The 24,931-nt window shown below is 46.6% G+C and overlaps 1 protein-coding gene across 3 annotated transcripts in view; it reads right to left on the reverse strand.

Moving 5' to 3' along the window:
• TMEM107 (transmembrane protein 107) overlaps positions 1-10,224 on the reverse strand; it is a 50,290-nt gene extending 40,066 nt beyond the window's left edge. For 2 of the 3 annotated variants that reach the window (XM_082256556.1, XM_082256554.1), the window contains exons 1-2: positions 10,162-10,224; positions 4,724-4,818 (exon numbers count right to left, since the gene is read on the reverse strand). In XM_082256556.1, coding sequence (XP_082112682.1) covers positions 4,724-4,810 — 87 coding nt within the window. In that variant the 5' untranslated portion in view covers positions 4,811-4,818; positions 10,162-10,224. Of the gene's footprint in view, positions 1-4,723; positions 4,819-9,946; positions 10,140-10,161 lie in introns of those variants that run through there. The other variant, XM_082256555.1, reaches the window with a different exon arrangement.
• Between the last annotated feature and the right edge of the window lie 14,707 nt (positions 10,225-24,931).

The following is a 24,931-nucleotide window of genomic DNA, read 5'->3' on the forward strand; positions in this document are numbered from 1 at the left end:
CTCCAGACTCGATCCCCGACGATCGGGTAAGAGCAGCGGCGATCGCCGCTGCTCCTCCCCTGGCCCGACTCCCGCTGTGAATGAAAACAGCGGGAGCGAGCCTCCGGAGGCGTGCAAGCGCCGCCCAGAAGGGGGAGTGTCTGACGACGTAGTACTACGTCGTCAGACGATAACGAGCCACTCTGCCGCAGTAATATTACTGTGAGCAGATGTAAAGTGGTTAAAGGAAGGCCACATTTATTCTCCATGGTCCCACTGTATGTAGCCACCAACTCTTTCTCTTGAACTTTGGGATGTGCAGTGTGCATAGATTAGGTTTTTAACGCAAGTTTTTTTTTTTTTTTTTTAAAAACATACTTTAAAAGGTCTTAGTGCACACACACACACTATAATACCCATTTATTTGGGAAAATATAAAAGATTATGTTACGCCGAGTAAATAGACACCTAACATGTCATGCTTTAAAATTGTGTACACCCATGGAACGGCACCAAACTACAGTACCTAAAATCCTACACAGGGGACAGTTACAAAGCCTTTATAGGTTACCAGTTTAGAGTTACACAGGAGGTCTGGTGTTAGAATTATTGCTCTCGCTCTCACATTTGCAGAGATAACACCACACATGTGAGGTAACACTGTTTACATATGCGTGTGAGATTAACGTATGCATTCGCCTTTGCGCGTGAGCACAGGATGGCAGGGTTGCTTTAAATATTTTTTTAGTATTATTTATTTAAATTTTATTTTTATTTATTTCTTATTTTTTTTTTTTTTTTTTACACAAGTCACTTTAATTTTGCTTTTTGGTTAACTTTTTGCTATCTCAAGGGATAGACAACATCCCTTGTGATAGCATGGGACGTGACAGGTCCTCTTTACTGAGACATCTAGAGTCTATTAGACCCCAGATCTCCTCTCTGCCCTTAACCACTTGCCGACTGCCGCACGACTATTTACGTCGGCGGTCAGCCCCTCACAGGCAAAGTGACGTAGGGCTACGTGGCTAGCCTGTAAGGATTTTGGGAGCGAGCGCGCCGCCAGATGCGTGCTCCCGCTCGGTCACGGACCCCCCGATGTCCGCCGGTCACCTGCGATCGTCCGCTAGAGCAGGAGAAAGGCAGGTGGCTAATGTAAACAAAGCCGCCTGTCATTCTCCCCTGTGTAAGAATGGTGATCAGACGGTTCTACTATGTAGGACCGCTGATCACTGTTCTTACACATCAAGCCACAGCCAATCACCGTTAGAAACACGCCCCTAGGAAACACTTAACCCCTCCCTCTCAAAAAAAGTTAACCCCTTCACTGCCAGTGTAATTTTTACGGTAACAGTGCATATGTATAGCACTGATTACTGCAGTAATGTCACTGGTAACCCCAAAAGTGTCAAAAATGTCAGTCAAGGGTCTGATCTGTCCGCCGCAATGTCTCAGTCCCGCAAAAAAAAAAAAAAATTGCAGATCGCCGCCATTACGCGTTAAAAAAAAAAAAACAACAAAAATGACAAAAATCTTTCCCTTCGTTAGTAAACGCAATAACTTTTTGCGCAAACCAATCAAAATACGCTTTTTGCAATTTTTTTTACCAAACATAAAAAATTGGCCTAAAATGTTAAAAAATTTAGATTTTTACATTTTTTTGGGGAATTTCATATTAAAAAAATGTGAAAAATATTATTTTTGCAAAATTGTCGCTCTTTTTTTGTTTATAGCGCATGATCAAAAAATCGCAGAGGTGATCAAATGCCACCAAAAGAAAGCTCTGTTTGTGGGAAACAAAAGTACGTCAATTTCATTTTGTTACAGCATCGCACGACCGCGCAATTGTCCGTTAAAATCACGCAGTGCCGAATTGCAAAATAGGGCCTGGTCAGGAAGGGGGTTAAAATTGTGTACACCCATGGAACGGCACCAAACAACAGTACCTAAAAACCTCCACAGGCAACGTTTACAAAGCCTTTACAGGTTACCAGTTTAGAGTAAAGCCCCATACACACGCGTCGAAAATTGGCAGGGAATTTTCGTCAGACGACCGATCTGCCGATTTTCGGCTTGTTAGTATGATGATTCCGACAACCGACTCCGACTTTTCGGGCCGAAAAAAAATCTGGTGTGCAGACTATAAAATTTTTGCTGGCCGTCAACACAACGGCCGATTTTCGTGCAGTCAGTACAGATTTCGGCAGACAAAAATCTGATGAGCAAGACTGGGCATGCTCAAAGAAGAAAGAACACAAAGAAAGCAAACCAACACATGACATCACTTCTGAAGTAGAATTTTGTTGGGCGAGAAAATTCGTGTGCAGTCTAGGCACATTCCAACCAACAAAACACCACTCTGGACAAAAGACGGACGATCGGTCGGCCGATAATCGTTGCGTGTGTACGGGGCTTTACTCAGGAGGTCTGGTGTTAGAATTATTGCTCTAGCTCTGACATTTGCAGAGATACCTCACATGTGTGGTGTTAACACTGTTTACATATGCGTGTGGGACTAACATATGCATTCGCCTTTGCGCGCGAGCCCAGGGTGGCGGGGTTGTTTTATATATATATATATATATATATATATATATATATATATATATATATATATATATTTTTTTTTTTTTTTTTTTACAGTCACTTTAATTTGCTTTTTGGTTAACTTTTTGCCATCTCAAGGGATAGACAACATTCCTTGTGATAGCGTGGGACGTGACAGGTCCTCTTTACTGAGACATCTAGAGTCTATTAGACCCCAGATCTCCTCTCTGCCCTTAAAGCATCCGATCAAACCATATTGGTTTGATCGGATGCTTTCACAAGCCAGTAAGGGCCTTTTTACATCGCATCCAGAAAGTATTCACAGCACTTCACTTTTTCCACATTTTGTTATGTTACAGCCTTATTCCAAAATGGATTAAAATTCATTATTTTCCTCAAAATTCTACCAAAAATACCCCATAATGACAATGTGAAAGGAGGAGAAGTTTGTTTGAAATCTTTGCAAATTTATTGAAAAAAAAAAAATCCCATGTACATAAGTATTCACAGCCTTTGCTCAGTACTTTGTTGAAGCCCTTTTGGCACCAATTACAGCCTCAAGTCTTTTTTGAGTATGATACTACAAGCTTGGCACACCTATTTATGGACAGTTTCTCCCATTCTTCTTTGCAGGACCTCTCAAGCTTCATCAGGTTGAATGGAGAGCGTCAGTGCACAGCCTTTTTAGATCTCTCCAGAGATATTCAAATTGGGTTCAAGTCTTGGCTCCGGCTGGGCCACTCAAGGACATTCACAGAGTTGTCCCATATCCTCTGCTTTGTTATCTTGGCTGTGTGCTTAAGGTTGTTGTCCAGTTGGAAGATGAACCTTCACCCCAGTCTGAGGTCCACAGCACTCTGGAGCAGGTTTTTATCAAGGATGTCTCTGTGCATTGCTGCATTCATCTTTCCCTCGATCCTGACTAGTCTCCCAGTTCCTGCCACTGAAAAACATCCCCAGAGCATGATGCTGCCACCACCATGCTTGCCATTCAGGCCAAACAGTTCAATCTTTGTTTCATCAGACCAGAGAATTTTGTTTCTCATGGTCTGAGAGTCCTTCAGGTGCCTTTTGGCAAACTCCAGGCAGGCTGTCATGTGCCTGTTACTGAGGAGCGGATTCCATCTGGCCACTCTACCATACAGGCCTGATTGGTGAAGTGCTGCAGAGATGGTTGGAAGGTTCTCCTCTCTCCACAGAGAAATGCTGGAGCTCTGTCATAGTGATCATCGGGTTCTTGGTCACTTCCCTGACAAAGGCCCTTCTCCCTCAATCGCTCAGTTTGGCCAGGCGGCCCGCTCTAGAAAGAGTCCTGGTTGTTCCAAACTTCTTCCATTTATGGATGATGGAGGCCACTATGGTCATTAGGACCTTCAATGCTACAGAAAGTTTTCTGTACCCTTCCCTAGATCTGTGCCTTGGTACACTCATGTCTCGGAGGTCTACAAACAATTCCTTGACTTCATGGCTTGGTTTGTGCTCTGACATGCACTGTTAACTGTAGGACCTTATATAGACAGGTGTGTGCCTTTCCAAATCATGTCCAATCAACTGAATTTATCAAAGGTGAACTCCAATCAAGTTGTAAAAAAATCTCAAGGATAATCATTGGAAACAGGATGCACCTGAGCTCAATTTTGAGTGTCATGGCAAAGGCTGTGATACTTATGTACACTTTTGTGTTTATTTTGAATACATTTGCAAAGATTTCAAACAAACTTCTTTCACGTGGTCATAAAATCGATTCAGCGGCTACTTAGCTGCTAGGATTACTTTTACTTTAGACAGATACTGGGATGATGCCTGTAGCTAAAAGGCACCTTATCACCTCTTAAAGTCCAGGATGTCCTATGGGCGGGAAGTGGTTAATGGGCAGAGGTGGGGCTTAACAGCAACAAATTGTTGGGAAGATCATTTGATTTGTTGAAGATCATGTGACAGTGATTTCCTCCAATCTGCAGAGAGCACACCGCCAGACATGGGAAGCTAAGCACCACGTTGTGGGAAACGAGTCTAGTGTGGAGTGTTCTCTATGATGACCTGCAGTGTGTAGAGGAGAGTGCACAGGTTGTGAGTTTTTATAAACAGCGCCCCCTAAGGCACAGTTTATGTACTCTCTGCAGCGGCTACAGATCGGCAGCTGATAGTGCCGGTACAGATCAATAGATGGTCGCCTACAAATAAGAGAGGTGCTCACCCTTGACCAGAATATGGTGATAACGATGACCAGGTGAGCTAAGAGCGTCAGAAATCTCGCTGGAACCAGACTGCTGATGACGGCCATTGTGGGATCTGAAATCACAAAGATAAAAACACATTATTTCAGAGAGGGCAGCTCACTATTCTAGCACTGGCAGACCCATCCTGCATTATAGCCATAGGGGGCATTTATGATGGCAAACGACCCACTGATAAATTATTGATTTATTCTCCGATCGATCTCCTCCAATACGAAAAACTGATCTATAGGTGACAACCCATTCGACAATATGGGAAATGGATTTTGAGCAATAGATAAGATACGATTGATATCGAGTGTATCTCCCTATACCGAAACTTTGTGGTGCGATTTGTATCAATACAAAATGAATCGCACTGCAAAAAAAATCACATGCAATTTAAACAGGAACGTGGATCGATTCCTGTCGTGTCCCGGTCCCGCCAATGATAGAAAATCAGGACTGCTGGAGGTGCTCACAGGGCTGATTAAGATGTGGAGGCGGCCCACCCACAAGTGGATATTACATCAGCCCCATACCCACAGGGTGCCAGGAATTCTCCTGAAGGCCGGTGCAAGGATTTTTGAGTACACAGGCGAAGGTGCATTTTGGTGCCCCCCCCCATATGGCATACACTTTATTTGTGCTACATTAAGCTATAGTGGTTCTAGTGCCTACAGTGTGTGTTTAACTAACTTAAAATAGAAAAACAACAAAAACGGTCAGAGATTGCATGCATGGCACACGGCACCGTCAGAGATTGCATACATGGCACACGGGACGGTCACAGATTGCATAGATGGCACACAGTACGGTCATAGATTGTATACATGGCACAGTCAGAGATTGCATGCATGGCACATGGCACCATCAGAGATTGCATACATGGCACATAGGGTGGTCAGAGATCGCATACATGGCACACGGCACCGTCAGAGATTGCATACATGGCACATGGCACACGGCACCGTCAGAGATTGCATACATGGCACCGTCAGAGATTGCATACATGGCACACGGGGTGGTCAGAGATTGCATACATGGCACACGGGGTGGTCAGAGATTGCATACATGGCACACGGGGTGGTCAGAGATTGCATACATGGCACACGGCACGGTCAGAGATTGCATACATGGCACACGGCACCGTCAGAGATTGCATACATGGCACATGGGGTGGTCAGAGATTGCATACATGGCACACGGGGTGGTCAGAGATTGCATACATGGCTCACGGCACCGTCAGAGATTGCATACATGGCACATGGGGTGGTCAGAGATTGCATACATGGCACACGGCACCGTCAGAGATTGTACACATGGCACCATCAGAGATTGCATACATGGCACACGCGACAATCACAAATTGCATACATGGCACACGGGACGATCACAAATTGCATACATGGCACACAGCACAGTCAGAGATTGCATACATGGCACACGGCACAGTCAAGAGATTGCATACATGGCACACGGCACAGTCAAGAGATTGCATACATGGCACACGGCACAGTCAAGAGATTGCATACATGGCACCGTCAGAGATTGCATACATGGCACATGGGGGTGGTCAGAGATTGCATACATGGCACACGGGGTGGTCAGAGATTGCATACATGGCACACGGCACTGTCAGAGATTGTACACATGGCACCGTCAGAGATTGCATACATGGCACACGGGACGATCACAAATTGCATACATGGCACACGGCACAGTCAGAGATTGCATACATGGCACACGGCACATTTAGAGATTTAGGGTTCGTACACATTTTCAGCAATAAAATTCCATGACTTCACGTAAATATTCATGACCTAATGTTTCATGAAATGTCTATGTATAAATGTTAAATAAGAAGAAAATCCATGTCACACCCAGCATATTTTTACTAAAATAAATGACAGTCTTTGTAGTGTACATTACCTCTGCAGTAAGGGTTTAGTTTCTGGATACAGCGTGACTCAAAATGGTCCCTTGTTTTACAGTGGATTAGATGGAAGCACCGTTGCCGCAGCTGGGAGCCGGTGTAACTTCAGGCGCACGGGTGAAAAAGCCAGCGATCGGATTGGAAGCTGTCAAGCACGCAGCTGCAGATTGGTGCTTTGCACCTTTAGCGTAGCTAGACAGCGCTGCCTCTCCCATGTTCGAAATGTCAAACGTTTTACGACACACACTGTACATTTAGCGGACATGATACAGGAGGTGGTCGGAGGCTGCGGACATGATACAGGAGGTGGTCAGAGACTGCGGACATGATACAGGAGGTGGTCAGAGACTGCAGACATGATACAGGAGGTGGTCAGAGGCTGCGGACATGATACAAGAGAAGGTCAGAGACTGCGGACATGATACAGGAGGTGGTCAGAGGCTGCGGACATGATACAGGAGGTGGTCAGAGGCTGCGGACATGATACAGGAGGTGGTCAGAGGCTGCGGACATGATACAGGAGGTGGTCAGAGACTGCGGACATGATACAGGAGGTGGTCAGAGGCTGCAGACATGATACAGGAGATGGTCGGAGGCTGCGGACATGATACAAGAGAAGGTCAGAGACTGCGGACATGATACAGGAGGTGGTCAGAGGCTGCGGACATGATACAGGAGGTGGTCAGAGACTGCGGACATGATACAGGAGGTGGTCAGAGACTGCGGACATGATACAGGAGGTGGTCAGAGACTGCAGACATGATACAGGAGGTGGTCAGAGGCTGCGGACATGATACAAGAGAAGGTCAGAGACTGCGGACATGATACAGGAGGTGGTCAGAGGCTGCGGACATGATACAGGAGGTGGTCAGAGGCTGCGGACATGATACAGGAGGTGGTCAGAGGCTGCGGACATGATACAGGAGGTGGTCAGAGGCTGCGGACATGATACAGGAGGTGGTCAGAGGCTGCGGACATGATACAGGAGGTGGTCAGAGGCTGCGGACATGATACAGGAGGTGGTCAGAGGCTGCGGACATGATACAGGAGGTGGTCAGAGGCTGCGGACATGATACAGGAGGTGGTCAGAGGCTGCGGACATGATAGAAGATAGAAGAGCACAGGGGAAGCAGAGAGCACTGGAGGAGCTGAAGGGCATGGGGGGGGGGTGGGCTGACTGGAGAGAATTAAGGGGGGGGGGGGGTTGGAAAGCATTGCAGGGGGGTTGGAAGGCGCGGGGGGGGGGGGGGACATGGAAAACCAGGGGGATGTAGAGCACTGTCTGGGGGGAACTGGAAATCACTGAGGGGGGAGCCAGGGAGCTGGAGAGCACTGGGGGAGACAGAAAGCATGGGGGGGGGGGGGGGGGGAAGAGATGAAAAGCACTGTGGGGAGCTGAAGAGCACTGGGGGGGGGGGGCTTAAGAACACGGGGGGGCTAAAAAGCACTGAGGGGGTGCATTTTTACATTCACCGTATAGCACTGGTACAGGTAGGTGTCCTTCCGGGTCCGCAGTTTGCCCTTACTGTCAGTCACTGGCCAGCAGCAGCCGAGGAGATGATCGTGAACCAATCAGGCAGCGGGGAGGGCCGGCCGTGGTTTGCCTGGAGACACTGTGACTGGCCAGAAGCAGCAATAACATCTGAATCACACTGATCACTCCCGCTGCAGAGGGAGAAAGGCAGACGGCTGATGTAAATACAGCCGTCTGCCATTCTCCCTGATGTAAGAACAGAGACTATACGATCCTGCTATGTAGGATCGCATGTCTCTGTGATTCTAACTGTGGAGTGTCGTGGCTTGTGATGTAATCACACCCCTAGTGACACACTTAACCCCTTGATCACCAGTAAAGTTAACCCCTTACCTGCCAATGTCATTTTGACAGTAACAGTGCATATTTATAGCACTGATTACTGTAGTAATGTCACTGGTACCCCCAAAAGTGTCAAAAATGTCAGTCAGGGGTCCGATCTGTCCACCGCAATGTTGCAGTCCCGCAAAAAAAATTTAAGAGGAACACCAAGGGGGAACTCCAAGGGGGAACTCCAGGGGGGAACTCCAGGGGGGAACTCCAAGGGGAACTCCAGCTAACTTGTTTTAACCAGTTCCCGACCGCCCGCCGCCGATTTACTGCAGCAGAACAGTTCTCCTGCGTGAAATGACGTAGTAACGGTTACCGCCCCCTTCCGCGTCATCATCACGTTCATGCAGCCGGCCCGCCCTCCAGTGACGCTTCTGCTGCCTGTGATTGGTTTGTTATCTCCCGGCTGTTATTGCTGCTGCTGGCCAGTCACAATGTCTCCAGGCAAACCGCGGCCGGCCCTCCCCGCTGCCTGATTGGTTCACGATCATCTCCTCGGCTGCTGCTGGCCAGTGACAGCGCGGACCCGGAAGCAAAGTAAATAGTATGTGGCACTGGCAATAAAATAACATTAGGGAATAAAATAATAAAATTAAAATAATTAAGCATCCGCTCGCCGCCGCTCCCCGCTCCTCCACAGTAAATTCCATGACTTTTCCAAAACCTTAGTGTGTTTCCTAAGTTTCCATGACCTTTCCACGCCTGGAAAGTGTCATCTACAAATTCCAAAACTTTTCCAGGTTTTCAAGGACCATACGAACCCTGGGAGATTGTCTACATGGCACACGGCACAGTCAGAGATTGCATACATGGCACACGGCACCGTCAGAGATTGCATACATGGCACACGGGGTGGTCAGAGGTTGCATACATGGCACACGGGGTGGTCAGAGATTGCATACATGGCACACAGCTCAGTCAGAGATTGCATACATGGCACACAGCTCAGTCAGAGATTGCATACATGGCACACGCAACGGTCAGAGATTGCATACATGGCACACGCAACGGTCAGAGATCGCATACATGGCACACGCAACGGTCAGAGGTCGCATACATGGCACACGGAACGGTCAGAGATTGCATACATGGCACACGGAACGGTCAGAGGTCGCATACATGGCACACGCAACGGTCAGAGGTCGCATACATGGCACACGGAACGGTCAGAGGTCGCATACATGGCACACGGAACGGTCAGAGGTCGCATACATGGCACACGGAACGGTCAGAGGTTGCATACATGGCACACGGAACGGTCAGAGATTGCATACATGGCACACATGGAATAGATACAAATAGAGAATAAAATGGACTGAGACAAAAAAAAAATGCCTCCCTGGTTGTCACCCTATCAGGAAGTGCCTGAACAAAAACCCAATTACCCTGCCCCCACCCACTCACTTGAATAGCAGTTTTACCCCCGAAGTGAATTCTGTTGAACACCTCCAGCGTCTGAGCATTACATTACCCACCACACCCTGGGGGTTCATTTACACCCCAGTACAGGAAGGAACACATAGCCTGGCCAGTATAAGAATCAAAAGACCCCTCTAGTCTGATGAAGATGGTACAGCCCACCCGATACATAAATCTCATAAACTGATACACATCGTTACCTGCCGCGCGGCCCGCTCACCATGGGTTGCCTAGCAACAACTAGCCGCTAATACAGCCGCCGCTGCTGCCAGATCTCGCGAGATAGCCGGCTTAGGCACTAGAGCTCTGAGACCTCTACAGTTTGTCTCCCGTCACTAGGCCGGTCTCCAACAATATGGCGGCCGCTGTCAATGGCATGGGAGCGAGGAGAACTAAAACTGCTTCACACCAGCCGGGCTGTACATTATTCATGAATGGTTATTACAGTCTAAAAGTAAAATTTAGGTTTTGAAAAGTTTTTTGTTTACATTGGAAAATAATTATAAACCTGCAAAATCATGACTGGGAATGTAAATAATTTGTTATTTCGTAGTTATTCTGCATTTTCTTAGTTTCTAAGGATTACAAAAAAGTGCAACAGGCTAAATACAGCCCCTGATCCAGTGATTGCTGGTGGAGGGGGTGGGGGGTCAAGTCTCCAGCATTGCTGGTCTATGAAGTTCTGCAGCAGCTGCACTTCTATTAGCTGCTTTCCTGGATCTTTGCCAGATTATTATTTATGATTCTTTATTCAGTGTTGCACCTTTTTAAAATTAAAAATAAATATAAAAACTGACAAATCATTGTTTTATGGACTCGAGGGTACGTTGTGGGGTCATATGAGTAATCTGAATGATGGAAATAATAAATAAAACTACATAAAGAAACAAGAAAACATTTGGCAGCGGTGGGATTCGAACCCACGCCTCCAGAGAGACTGGAGCCTAAATCCAGCGCCTTAGACCGCTCGGCCACGCTACCTTGTTGGAGCTTTGCAGAGGCGCATTGGGATCATCACTGACTCTCTGTGACGTCACTGAAGCCATCAGGCTTGTGAGAAGGTATCTGTGTAAGGGAAAATAACAAAGCAATGTACAGATTAGTGTAGCTATTGTGTGCTACAAGTATATCCAGTATAAGTGCTTCCTTTTTTAACCCCACCCCCACTGTGTTACATAGAAACATAGAATGTGTCGGCAGATAAGAACCATTTGGCCCATCTAGTCTGCCCAATATACTTATTCCGTACCTCTACACTCTGCATTGCATCGTACTGAACATTGAACTCTGATCCCTGCACTCTGCATTACATGCTACTGACCCCTACACTCTGCATTACATGGTACAGACCCCTACACTCTGCATTACATGCTACAGACCCCTACACTCTGCATTACATGGTACAGACCCCTACACTCTGCATTACATGCTACTGACCCCTACACTCTGCATTACATGGTACAGACCCCTACACTCTGCATTACATGCTACAGACCCCTACACTCTGCATTACATGGTACAGACCCCTACACTCTGCATTACATGCTACTGACCCCTACACTCTGCATTACATGGTACAGACCCCTACACTCTGCATTACATGCTACAGACCCCTACACTCTGCATTACATGGTACAGACCCCTACACTCTGCATTACATGCTACTGACCCCTACACTCTGCATTACATGCTACTGACCCCTACACTCTGCATTACATGGTACAGACCCCTACACTCTGCATTACATGCTACTGACCCCTACACTCTGCATTACATGCTACTGACCCCTACACTCTGCATTACATGGTACAGACCCCTGAACTCTCACCCCTACACTCTGCATTACATGCTACTGACCCCTGAACTCTGACCCTACACTCTGCATTACATGGTACTGACCTCTACACTCTGCATTACATGGTACCGACCCCTACACTCTGCATTACATGCTACTGACCCCTACACTCTGCATTACATGCTACTGACCCCTACACTCTGCATTACATGCTACTGACCCCTACACTCTGCATTACATGGTACAGACCCCTGAACTCTCACCCCTACACTCTGCATTACATGCTACTGACCCCTACACTCTGCATTACATGCTACTGACCCCTACACTCTGCATTACATGGTACAAACCCCTGAACTCTCACCCCTACACTCTGCATTACATGCTACAGACCCCTACACTCTGCATTACATGCTACTGACCCCTACACTCTGCATTACATGGTACTGATCCCTACACTCTGCATTACATGCTACTGACCCCTGAACTCTCACCCCTGCACTCTGCATTACATGCTACTGACCCCTACACTCTGCATTACATGCTACTGACCCCTACAATCTGCACTACATGCTACTGACCCCTACACTCTGCATTACATGCTACTGACCCCTACACTCTGCATTACATGGTACAGACCCCTGAACTCTCACCCCTACACTCTGCATTACATGCTACTGACCCCTACACTCTGCATTACATGCTACTGACCCCTACACTCTGCATTACATGCTACTGACCCCTACACTCTGCATTACATGCTACTGACCCCTACACTCTGCATTACATGGTACAGACCCCTACACTCTGCATTACATGCTACTGACCCCTACACTCTGCATTACATGCTACTGACCCCTACACTCTGCATTACATGGTACAGACCCCTACACTCTGCATTACATGCTACTGACCCCTACACTCTGCATTACATGCTACTGACCCCTACACTCTGCATTACATGGTACAGACCCCTGAACTCTCACCCCTACACTCTGCATTACATGCTACTGACCCCTACACTCTGCATTACATGCTACTGACCCCTACACTCTGCATTACATGCTACTGACCCCTACACTCTGCATTACATGGTACAGACCCCTGAACTCTCACCCCTACACTCTGCATTACATGCTACTGACCCCTACACTCTGCATTACATGCTACTGACCCCTACACTCTGCATTACATGGTACAAACCCCTGAACTCTCACCCCTACACTCTGCATTACATGCTACAGACCCCTACACTCTGCATTACATGCTACTGACCCCTACACTCTGCATTACATGGTACAAACCCCTACACTCTGCATTATATGCTACTGACCCCTACACTCTGCATTACATGCTACAGACCCCTACACTCTGCATTACATGCTACTGACCCCTACACTCTGCATTACATGGTACAAACCCCTACACTCTGCATTATATGCTACTGACCCCTACACTCTGCATTACATGCTACAGACCCCTACACTCTGCATTACATGCTACTGACCCCTACACTCTGCATTACATGCTACAGACCCCTACACTCTGCATTACATGCTACTGACCCCTACACTCTGCATTACATGGTACAAACCCCTACACTCTGCATTACATGGTACCGACCCCTACACTCTGCATTACATGGTACAGACCCCTACACTCTGCATTACATGGTACAGACCCCTACACTCTGCATTACATGCTACTGACCCCTACACTCTGCATTACATGCTACAGACCCCTACACTCTGCATTACATGGTACAGACCCCTACACTCTGCATTACATGCTACTGACCCCTACACTCTGCATTACATGCTACTGACCCCTACACTCTGCATTACATGGTACAGACCCCTACACTCTGCATTACATGCTACTGACCCCTACACTCTGCATTACATGCTACAGACCCCTACACTCTGCATTACATGCTACTGACCCCTACACTCTGCATTACATGCTACAGACCCCTACACTCTGCATTACATGCTACTGACCCCTACACTCTGCATTACATGGTACAAACCCCTACACTCTGCATTACATGCTACTGACCCCTACACTCTGCATTACATGCTACTGACCCCTACACTCTGCATTACATGGTACAGACCCCTACACTCTGCATTACATGGTACCGACCCCTACACTCTGCATTACATGCTACTGACCCCTACACTCTGCATTACATGCTACTGACCCCTACACTCTGCATACTGACCCCTACACTCTGCATTACATGGTACAGACCCCGGAACTCTGCATTACATGGTACCGACCCCTACACTCTGCATTACATGGTACAGACCCCTACACTCTGCATTACATGCTACTGACCCCTACACTCTGCATTACATGCCACTGACCCCTACACTCTGCATTACATGGTACAGACCCCTACACTCTGCATTACATGCTACAGACCCCTACACTCTGCATTACATGCTACTGACCCCTACACTCTGCATTACATGCTACAGACCCCTACACTCTGCATTACATGCTACAGACCCCTACACTCTGCATTACATGGTACAGACCCCTACACTCTGCATTACATGCTACTGACCCCTACACTCTGCATTACATGCTACTGACCCCTACACTCTGCATTACATGGTACAGACCCCTACACTCTGCATTACATGCTACTGACCCCTACACTCTGCATTACATGCTACTGACCCCTACACTCTGCATTACATGGTACAAACCCCTACACTCTGCATTACATGCTACAGACCCCTACACTCTGCATTACATGCTACTGACCCCTACACTCTGCATTACATGGTACAAACCCCTACACTCTGCATTACATGCTACTGACCCCTACACTCTGCATTACATGCTACTGACCCCTACACTCTGCATTACATGGTACAGACCCCTACACTCTGCATTACATGCTACTGACACTTACACTCTGCATTACATGGTACAGACCCCTACACTCTGCATTACATGGTACCGACCCCTACACTCTGCATTACATGCTACTGACCCCTACACTCTGCATTACATGCTACTGACCCCTACACTCTGCATACTGACCCCTACACTCTGCATTACATGGTACAGACCCCTACACTCTGCATTACATGGTACCGACCCCTACACTCTACATTACATGCTACTGACCCCTACACTCTGCATTACATGCTACTGACCCCTACACTCTGCATACTGACCCCTACACTCTGCATTACATGGTACAGACCCCTACACTCTGCATTACATGGTACCGACCCCTACACTCTGCATTACATGGTACAGACCCCTACACTCTGCATTACATGGTACAGACCCCTACACTCTGCATTACATGCTACTGACCCCTACACTCTGCATTACATGGTACAAACCCCTACACTCTGCATTACATGCTACTGACCCCTACACTCTGCATTACATGGTACAGACCCCTACACTCTGCATTACATGGTACAGACCCCTACACTCTGCATTACATGCTACTGACCCCTACACTCTGCATTACATGCTACAGATCCCTACACTCTGCATTACATGCTACAGACCCCTACACTCTGTATTACATGGTACAGACCCCTACACTCTGCATTACATGCTACTGACCCCTACACTCTGCATTACATGCTACTGACCCCTACACTCTGCATTACATGGTACAGACCCCTACACTCTGCATTACATGCTACTGACCCCTACACTCTGCATTACATGCTACAGACCCCTACACTCTGCATTACATGCTACTGACCCCTACACTCTGCATTACATGGTACAAACCCCTACACTCTGCATTACATGCTACAGACCCCTACACTCTGCATTACATGCTACTGACCCCTACACTCTGCATTACATGGTACAAACCCCTACACTCTGCATTACATGCTACTGACCCCTACACTCTGCATTACATGGTACAGACCCCTACACTCTGCATTACATGCTACTGACACTTACACTCTGCATTACATGGTACAGACCCCTACACTCTGCATTACATGGTACCGACCCCTACACTCTGCATTACATGCTACTGACCCCTACACTCTGCATTACATGCTACTGACCCCTACACTCTGCATACTGACCCCTACACTCTGCATTACATGGTACAGACCCCTACACTCTGCATTACATGGTACCGACCCCTACACTCTGCATTACATGCTACTGACCCCTACACTCTGCATTACATGCTACTGACCCCTACACTCTGCATTACATGCTACAGACCCCTACACTCTGCATTACATGCTACTGACCCCTACACTCTGCATTACATGCTACTGACCCCTACACTCTGCATTACATGGTACAGACCCCTACACTCTGCATTACATGCTACTGACCCCTACACTCTGCATTACATGCTACTGACCCCTACACTCTGCATTACATGGTACAGACCCCTCCACTCTGCATTACATGCTACTGACCCCTACGCTCTGCATTACATGCTACTGACCCCTACACTCTGCATTACATGCTACTGACCCCTACACTCTGCATTACATGGTACAGATCCCTACACTCTGCATTACATGGTACAGACCCCTGAACTCTCCCCCCTACACTCTGCATTATATAGTAGTGACCCCTGAACTCTGACCCCTACACTCCCCATTACATGGTACCGACCCCTGAATTCTGACCCTACACTCAGCATTACATGGTACCGACCCCTGAATTCTGACCCCTACACTCTGCATTACATGGTACTGACCCCTGAACTCTGACCCCTACACTCTGCATTACATGGTACTGACCCCTGAACTCTGACCCCTACACTCTGCATTACATGCTACCGACCCCTGAACTCTCACCCCTACACTCTGCATTACATGCTACTGACCCCTACACTCTGCATTACATGGTACCGACCCCTACACTCTGCATTATATGCTACTGACCCCTACACTCTGCATTACATGGTACCGACCCCTGAACTCTGACACCTACCCTCTGCATTATATAGTAGTGACCCCTGAACTCTGGCCCCTACACTCTGCATTTCATGGTACCGACCCCTGAACTCTGACCCCTACACTCTGCATTACATGGTACTGACCCCTGAACTCTGACCCCTACACTCTGCATTACATGCTACTGACCCCTGAACTCTCACCCCTACACTCTGCATTACATGGTACCGACCCCTGAACTCTGACCCTTACACTCTGCATTACATGGTACTGACCCCTGAACTCTGACTCCTGCACTCTGCATTACATCGTTCTGAGCTCTGACCCCTTCACTCCACATTACATGGTACTGACCCTATGAATTCTGACCCCCTACACTCTGCATTAAATGGTACTGACCCATGAACTCTGACCCCTATAATCTGCATTACATTATACTGACCTCTGACCCCTGCACTCTGCATTACATCGTACTGAACTCTAACCCCTACACTCTGCATTACATGGTACTGACCTTTAACCCATGCACTCTGCATTACATTGTACTTTGACCCCTACATTCTTCATTACATCATACTGACCCCTGAACTCTGACCCTTACACTCTGCATTACATGGTACTGAGCTCTGACCCCCTACACTCTGCATTACATCGTACTGTCCTCCGATCTCTGTGTTATATACTACTGGTCCCTGAACTCTGTATTATTCCCGATCTCTGAACTCTGTGTTACTTCTGATCCCTAAACTCTGTGTTACTTACTCCTGTCCCCTGACCCCTTAACTCTGTGTTATTTACTCCTTACCCCTGAACTCTGTGCTACTTACTCCTGACAAATGAAATCTGTGTTACTTACTCCTGACCCCTGAACTCTGTGTTACTTACTCCTGATCCCTAAACTCTGTGTTACTTACTCCTGACCCCTGAACTCTGTGCTACTTACTCCTGATCCCTAAACTCTGTGTTACTTACTCCTGACCCCTGAACTCTGTGTTACTTACTCCTGACCCCTGAACTCTGTTACTTACTCCTGACCCTTGAACTCTGTGTTACTTACTCCTGACCCCTGAACTCTGTGCTACTTACTCCTGACCCCTGAACTCTGTGTTACTTACTCCTGACCCCTGAACTCTGTGTTACTTACTCCTGACCCCTGAACTCTGTGTTACTTACTCCTGATCCCTAAACTCTGTGTTACTTACTCCTGATCCCTGAACTCTGTGGTACGCCAGACCCCTGAACTCTGTGTTAATTACTCCTGACCCCTAAACTCTTTAACTTACTCCTGACCCCTGAACTCTGTGTTACTTACTCCTGACCCCAAAACTCTGTAACTTACTCCTGACCCCTGAACTCTGTGTTACTTACTCCTGACCCCTGAACTCTGTGTTACTTACTCCTGACCCCTGAACTCTATGCTACTTACTCCTGATCCCTAAACTCTGTGTTACTTACTCCTGACCCCTGAACTCTGTGCTACTTACTCCTGACCTCTGAACTATGTGTTACTTACTCCTGACCCCTGAACTCTGTGCTACTTACTCCTGACCCCTGAACTCTGTGCTACTTACTCCTGACCCTTGAACTCTGTGTTACTTACTCCTGACCCCTGAACTCTGTTACTTACTCCTGATCCCTAAACTCTGTCTTACTTACTCCTGACCCCTGAACTCTGTGCTACTTACTCCTGACCCCTGAACTCTGTGCTACTTACTCCTGATCCCTAAACTCTGTGTTACTTACTCCTGACCCCTGAACTCCGTGTTACTTACTCCTGATCCCTAAACTCTGTGTTACTTACTCCTGACCCCTGAACTCTGTGGTACGCCAGACCCCTGAACTCTGTGTTAATTACTCCTGACCCCTAAACTCTGTAACTTACTCCTGACCCCTGAACTCTGTGTTACTTACTCCTGACCCCTGAACTCTGTGTTACTTACTCCTGACCCCTGAACTCTGTGTTACTTATTCATGACCCCAAAACTCTGTAACTTACTCCTGACCCCTGAACTCTGTGTTACTTACTCCTGACCCCTGAACTCTGTGTTATTTACTCCTGACCCCTGAACTGTGTGCTACTTACTCCTGATCCCTAAACTCTGTGTTACTTACTCCTGACCCCTGAACTCTGTGTTACTTACTCCTGACCTCTGAACTATGTGTTACTTACTCCTAACCCCTGAACTCTGTGCTACTTACTCCTGACCCTTGAACTCTGTGTTACTTACTCCTGACCCCTGAACTCTTTTACTTACTCCTGATCCCTAAACTCTGTCTTATTTACTCCTGACCCCTGAACTTTGTGCTACTTACTCCTGACCCCTGAACTCTGTGCTACTTACTCCTGATCCCTAAACTCTGTGTTACTTACTCCTGACTCCTGAACTCTGTGTTACTTACTCCTGACCCTTGAACTCTGTGTTACTTACTCCTGACCCCTGAACTCTGTGCTACTTACTCCTGACCCCTGAACTCTGTGTTACTTACTCCGGACCCCTGAACTATGTGTTACTTACTCCTGATCCCTAAACTCTGTGTTACTTACTCCTGACTCCTGAACTCTGTGGTACGCCAGACCCCTGAACTCTGTGTTACTTACTCCTGACCCCTAAACTCTGTAACTTACTCCTGATCCCTGAACTCTGTTACTTACTCCTGATCCCTAAACTCTGTCTTACTTACTCCTGATCCCTGAACTCTGTCTTACTTACTCCTGATCCCTGAACTCTGTGCTACTTACTCCTGACCCCTGAACTCTGTGCTACTTACTCCTGATCCCTAAACTCTGTGTTACTTACTCCTGACCCCTGAACTCTGTGTTACTTACTCCTGACCCTTGAACTCTGTGTTACTTACTCCTGACCCCTGAACTCTGTGCTACTTACTCCTGACCCCTGAACTCTGTGTTACTTACTCCTGACCCCTGAACTCTGTGTTACTTACTCCTGATCCCTAAACTCTGTGTTACTTACTCCTGACCCCTGAACTCTGTGGTACGCCAGACCCCTGAACTATGTGTTACTTACTCCTGACCCCTAAACTCTGTAACTTACTCCTGATCCCTGAACTCTGTAACGTACTCCTGACCCCTGAACTCTGTGTTACTTACTCCTGACCCCTGAACTCTGTGTTACTTACTCCTGACCCCTGGACTTTGTGTTACTTACTCCTGACCCCTAAACTCTGTAACTTACTCCTAACCCCTGAACTCTGTGTTACTTACTCCTGACCCCTGAACTCTGTGTTACTTACTCCTGATCCCTAAACTCTGTGTTACTTACTTCTGATCCCTAAACTCTGTGTTACTTACTCCTGACCCCTGAACTATGTGTTACTTACTCCTGACCCCTGAACTCTGTGCCACTTACTCCTGACCCTTGAACTTTGTGTTACTTACTCCTGACCCCTGAACTCTGTGCTACTTACTTCTGATCCCTAAACTCTGTGTTACTTACTCCTGACCCCTGAACTCTGTGTTACTTACTCCTGACCCTTGAACTTTGTGTTACTTACTCCTGACCCCTGAACTCTGTTACTTACTCCTGATCCCTAAACTCTGTCTTACTTACTCCTGGTCCCTGAACTCTGTGCTACTTACTCCTGACCCCCTGAACTCTGTGTTACTTACTCCTTACCCTTGAACTCTGTGTTACTTACTCCTGACCCCTGAACTCTGTGCTACTTACTCCTGACCCCTGAGCTCTGTGTTACTTACTCCTGACCCCTGAACTCTGTGTTACTTACTCCTGACCCCTAAACTCTGTAACTTACTCCTGACCCCTGAACTCTGTGTTACTTACTCCTGACCCCTGAACTCTGTGTTACTTACTCCTGACCCCTGAACTCTGTGTTACGCCAGACCCCTGGACTCTGTGTTACTTACTCCTGATCTCTAAACTCTGTGTTACTTACTCCTGACCCCTGAACTCTGTGTTACTTACTCCTGACCCCTGAACTCTGTGTTACGCCAGACCCCTGGACTCTGTGTTACTTACTCCTGATCTCTAAACTCTGTGTTACTTACTCCTGACCCCTGAACTCTGTGTTTCTTACTCCTGACCCCTGGACTCTGTGTTACTTACTCCTGATCTCTAAACTCTGTGTTACTTACTCCTGACCCCTGGACTCTGTGTTACGCCAGACCCCTGGACTCTGTGTTACTTACTCCTGACCTCTGCCATTTACATTACATACTACTGACCCTTGCCCATTACATTCCTACTGCCTCCTGAACTCTGTGTTACTTAGATCTCATACACACAGATGCATTTGCAGGCATATGGGTGTACAGCATAAAACACACCGGTATTTGTGGTGCATGGGAGCTACATCTGTGGTGTAATTCTCTCCATAGGTATGAATTACAAATTACGCTGTACATGTTGGTACTTGCTTTTACCGGCACATGGTTTACTTACCGCATTTACAATATGGTCATATTTTCCAGAACACAAAACGTATGTCTGCCTGTGCCCACTCCACGGATCAAAAAAGATGACAGCATTTGCAGCTCTGTAGCACTTAATTACATGTCTGAACTATGAAGTATTTATGGAAGCCAGTGACTCTGATACAACAGCCATATTCTGCAAATAAATCCGACAAAATCATTCCAGCCTCGTTTAAGTTTTTTTTTTCTCCCTTTTTAAATCCTTTCATTTTTCTGTTGTTATTTGGCTGTTTTTTAATATTTTCCAGTAAATATTTTTTTGCTGAATTTCTGAATGCGGTGGTCAGAAATGAAAGAATATTTATTGCAGAAGGAGCTTCTGTATTGTAGACAATGTTACATTCCTGTCCGGGTGTGGCAGTGAGTGATACAGATATTTCTTTTCACAGGTCAGAAGGGCAACAGTAGATGGTGTGAACGGTGCGTGCTTTTATTAAAACATAAAGTGGTGGCTACCATTTGTGTGTAAAGGGCTAACTGCAAATCACTCTTAAGCCTCGAAACACGCAACGATTGTTGGCTGTGAATTTTCGGCCAACGTCCGACCGGCCGATTATCAGCTTGTTAGTATGATGCTTCCGACAACCGACTGCGACTTTTCGGCCGAACAAAATCTGGTGTGCAGACTATAAAAATTTTGTTGGCCGTCAACAGAACGGCCGATTTTCCGTCAATCAGTACAGATTTCGGCAGACAAAAATGTGATGAGCAAGACTGGGCATGCTCAGTGAAGAAAAAACACACGGAAAGTAAACCAGCACATGACATCACTTCTGAAGTTGGTTTTTGTTGGCCGAGAAAATTCGTGTGCAGTCTAGAGCACATTTCAACCAACACAACAACACTGGACAAAAGACAGCCGATCGGTCGGCCAACAATCGTTGCGTGTGTACGAGGCTTTAGTCTGCTGGTGCCTAAATTGTTGTGCTTGGAGTGTAATATGTCACTTATGGTATATATATCACAGTGTACATTTCTCCATACCTCCTCTATAGCACAGTGTACCCCTATACTTCTCTCCATACCTCCTCTATAGCACAGTGTACCCCTATACTTCTCTCCATACCTCCTCTATAGCACAGTGTACCCCTATACTTCTCTCCATACCTCCTCTGTATCACAGTGTACCCCTATACCTCTCTCCATACCTCCTCTGTATCACAGTGTACACTCATACTTCTCTCCATACCTCCTCTGTATCACAGAGTACCCCTATACTTCTCTCTATACCTCCTCTGTAGCACAGTGTACCCCTATATCTCTCTCCATACCTCCTCTGTAGCACAGTGTACCCCCATACTTCTCTCCATACCTCCTCTGTATCACAGTGTACCCCTATACCTCTCTCCATACCTCCTCTATATCACAGTATACCCCTATATCTCTCTCCATACCTCCTCTGTATAATAGTGTACCCCTATACATCTCTCCATACCTCCTCTATATCACAGTGTACCCCTATACCTCTCTCCATACCTCCTCTGTATAATAGTGTACCCCTATACATCTCTCCATACCTCCTCTATATCACAGTGTACCCCTTTACCTCTCTCCACACCTCCTCTATATCACAATGTACCCCTATAACTCTCTCCATACCTTCTCTATATCAAAGTGTACCCCTATACCTCTCCTCATACCTGCGCTATATCACAGTGTACCCCTATATCTCTCTCCATACCTCATCTATATCAAAGTGTACCCCTATACCTTTCTCCATACCTCCTCTATTTTAAAGTGTACCCTATACCTCTCCTCAGACCTCTGTTAAATCACAGTGTACCCCTATATCTCTCCATACCTCCTCTATATCAAAGTGTACCCCTATACCTTTCTCCATACCTCTTCTATATCAAAGTGTACCCCTTTACCACTCTTCATGCCTCCTCTATATCACATTGTCCTTTTATACCTCTCTCTGTACCTCCTCTATATTAAAGTGTACCCCTATACCTCTCTCAATATCTCCTCTGTATCACAGTGTACCCCTATATCTCTCTCCATACCTTCTCTGTATTAAAGTGTACCCCTATAACTCTCTCCATAGCTGCTCTATATCAAAGTACCTTACTCCATACCTCCTCTATATCAAAGTGTCCCCCTATACCTCTCTCTATACCTCCTCTGTATCACAGTGTACCCCTAAACCTCTGTCCATACCTCCTCTGTATCAAAGTGTACCCCTATACCTCCTTATACCTCCTCTATAGCACAGTGTACCCATATACCTCTCTCCATACCTTCTATATATCAAAGTGTACCCCTATACCTCTCCTCTTACCTCCTCTATATCACAGTGTACCCCTATACCTTTCTCCATACCTCCTCTATATCAAAGTGTCCCCCTATACCTCTCTCCATACCTTCTCTATATCAACGTGTACCCCTATACCTCTCTCTATATCAAAGTGTACCCCTATACCTCTCCTCATACCTGCTCTATATCACAGTGTCCCCCTATACCTCTCTCCATACCTTCTTTATATGAAAGTGTACCCCTATACCTCTCCTCATACCTCCTCTATAGCACAGTGTACCCCTATACCTCTCTCCATACCTTCTATATATCAAAGTGTACCCCTATACCTCTCCCCATGCCTCCTCTGTATCACAGTGTACCCCTATACCTCTCTCCATACCTCCTCTGTATCACAGTGTACCCCCATACTTCTCTCCATACCTCCTCTGTGTCACAGTGTACCCCTATACCTCTCTCCATACCTCCTCTATATCACAGTGTACACTCATACTTCTCTCCATACCTCCTCTGTGTCACAGTGTACCCCTATACCTCTCTCCATACCTCCTCTATATCACAGAGTACCCCTATACTTCTCTCCATACCTCCTCTATATCACAGTGTACCCCTATACCTTTCTCCATACCTCCTCTATAGCACAGTGTACCCCTATACCTTTCTCCATACCTCCTCTGTAGCACAGTGTACCCCTATACCTCTCTCCATACCTCCTCTGTATCACAGTGTACCCCCATACTTCTCTCCATACCTCCTCTGTATCACAGTGTACCCCCATACTTCTCTCCATACCTCCTCTGTATCACAGTGTACCCCTATACCTCTCTCCATACCTCCTCTGTATCACAGTGTACCCCTATACCTCTCTCCATACCTCCTCTGTATCACAGTCTCTCTCTATGCAGACTAAAGTAAGATAAGCTGGGATATAACTGCATTGATTGAAGGAACTTTTGAAGATATACAAAACAGTGTAACATATTGGTAGTGAAGAAAAATAACAAAGTAATAACAAAGTAGCATGGTAAGATCTCAGACAGGGTGTAACATGATCTATATTAAGACACGCTTCAACTTACTCCCAAGTAAACTTCACGGGCTCTGTGGCGCAATGGATAGCGCATTGGACTTCTAGCTGCTGAAGTGATTCAAAGGTTGTGGGTTCGAGTCCCACCAGAGTCGTGTTTTGCTCCAGGACTGTCATTCTACAAGTAGTAGAGCACAGAGGAGGAGAGGTCCCCTAGTTGTGGTTATGTGTAAACTACTTGTAATAAAAACTTCCTGTGTGTAAAGAGGTTGTAAAGCGAGTTTGCAGATCACATGATGTTGTTTTATAGAAGGAGCTGTGAATTCTGTTTTATAATTTATATAAGCTGATTTTTTAGGATAGAAATTCATTCCCCAGACTGCTCTCAGTTCCTTTTGTTCTTGTGTTTCTCTTTTCATACATCATCTTAGCTCATCAGTATACTAGAAATTCAATCCATAGATCCTATGAGCTCATCAGTATACTAGAAATTCAATCCATAGATCCTATGAGCTCATCAGT

Source organism: Pelophylax lessonae, assembly GCF_965119305.1.
Source record: "Pelophylax lessonae genome assembly, chromosome: 4".
NCBI classification, from domain to species: Eukaryota; Metazoa; Chordata; class Amphibia; order Anura; family Ranidae; genus Pelophylax; species Pelophylax lessonae.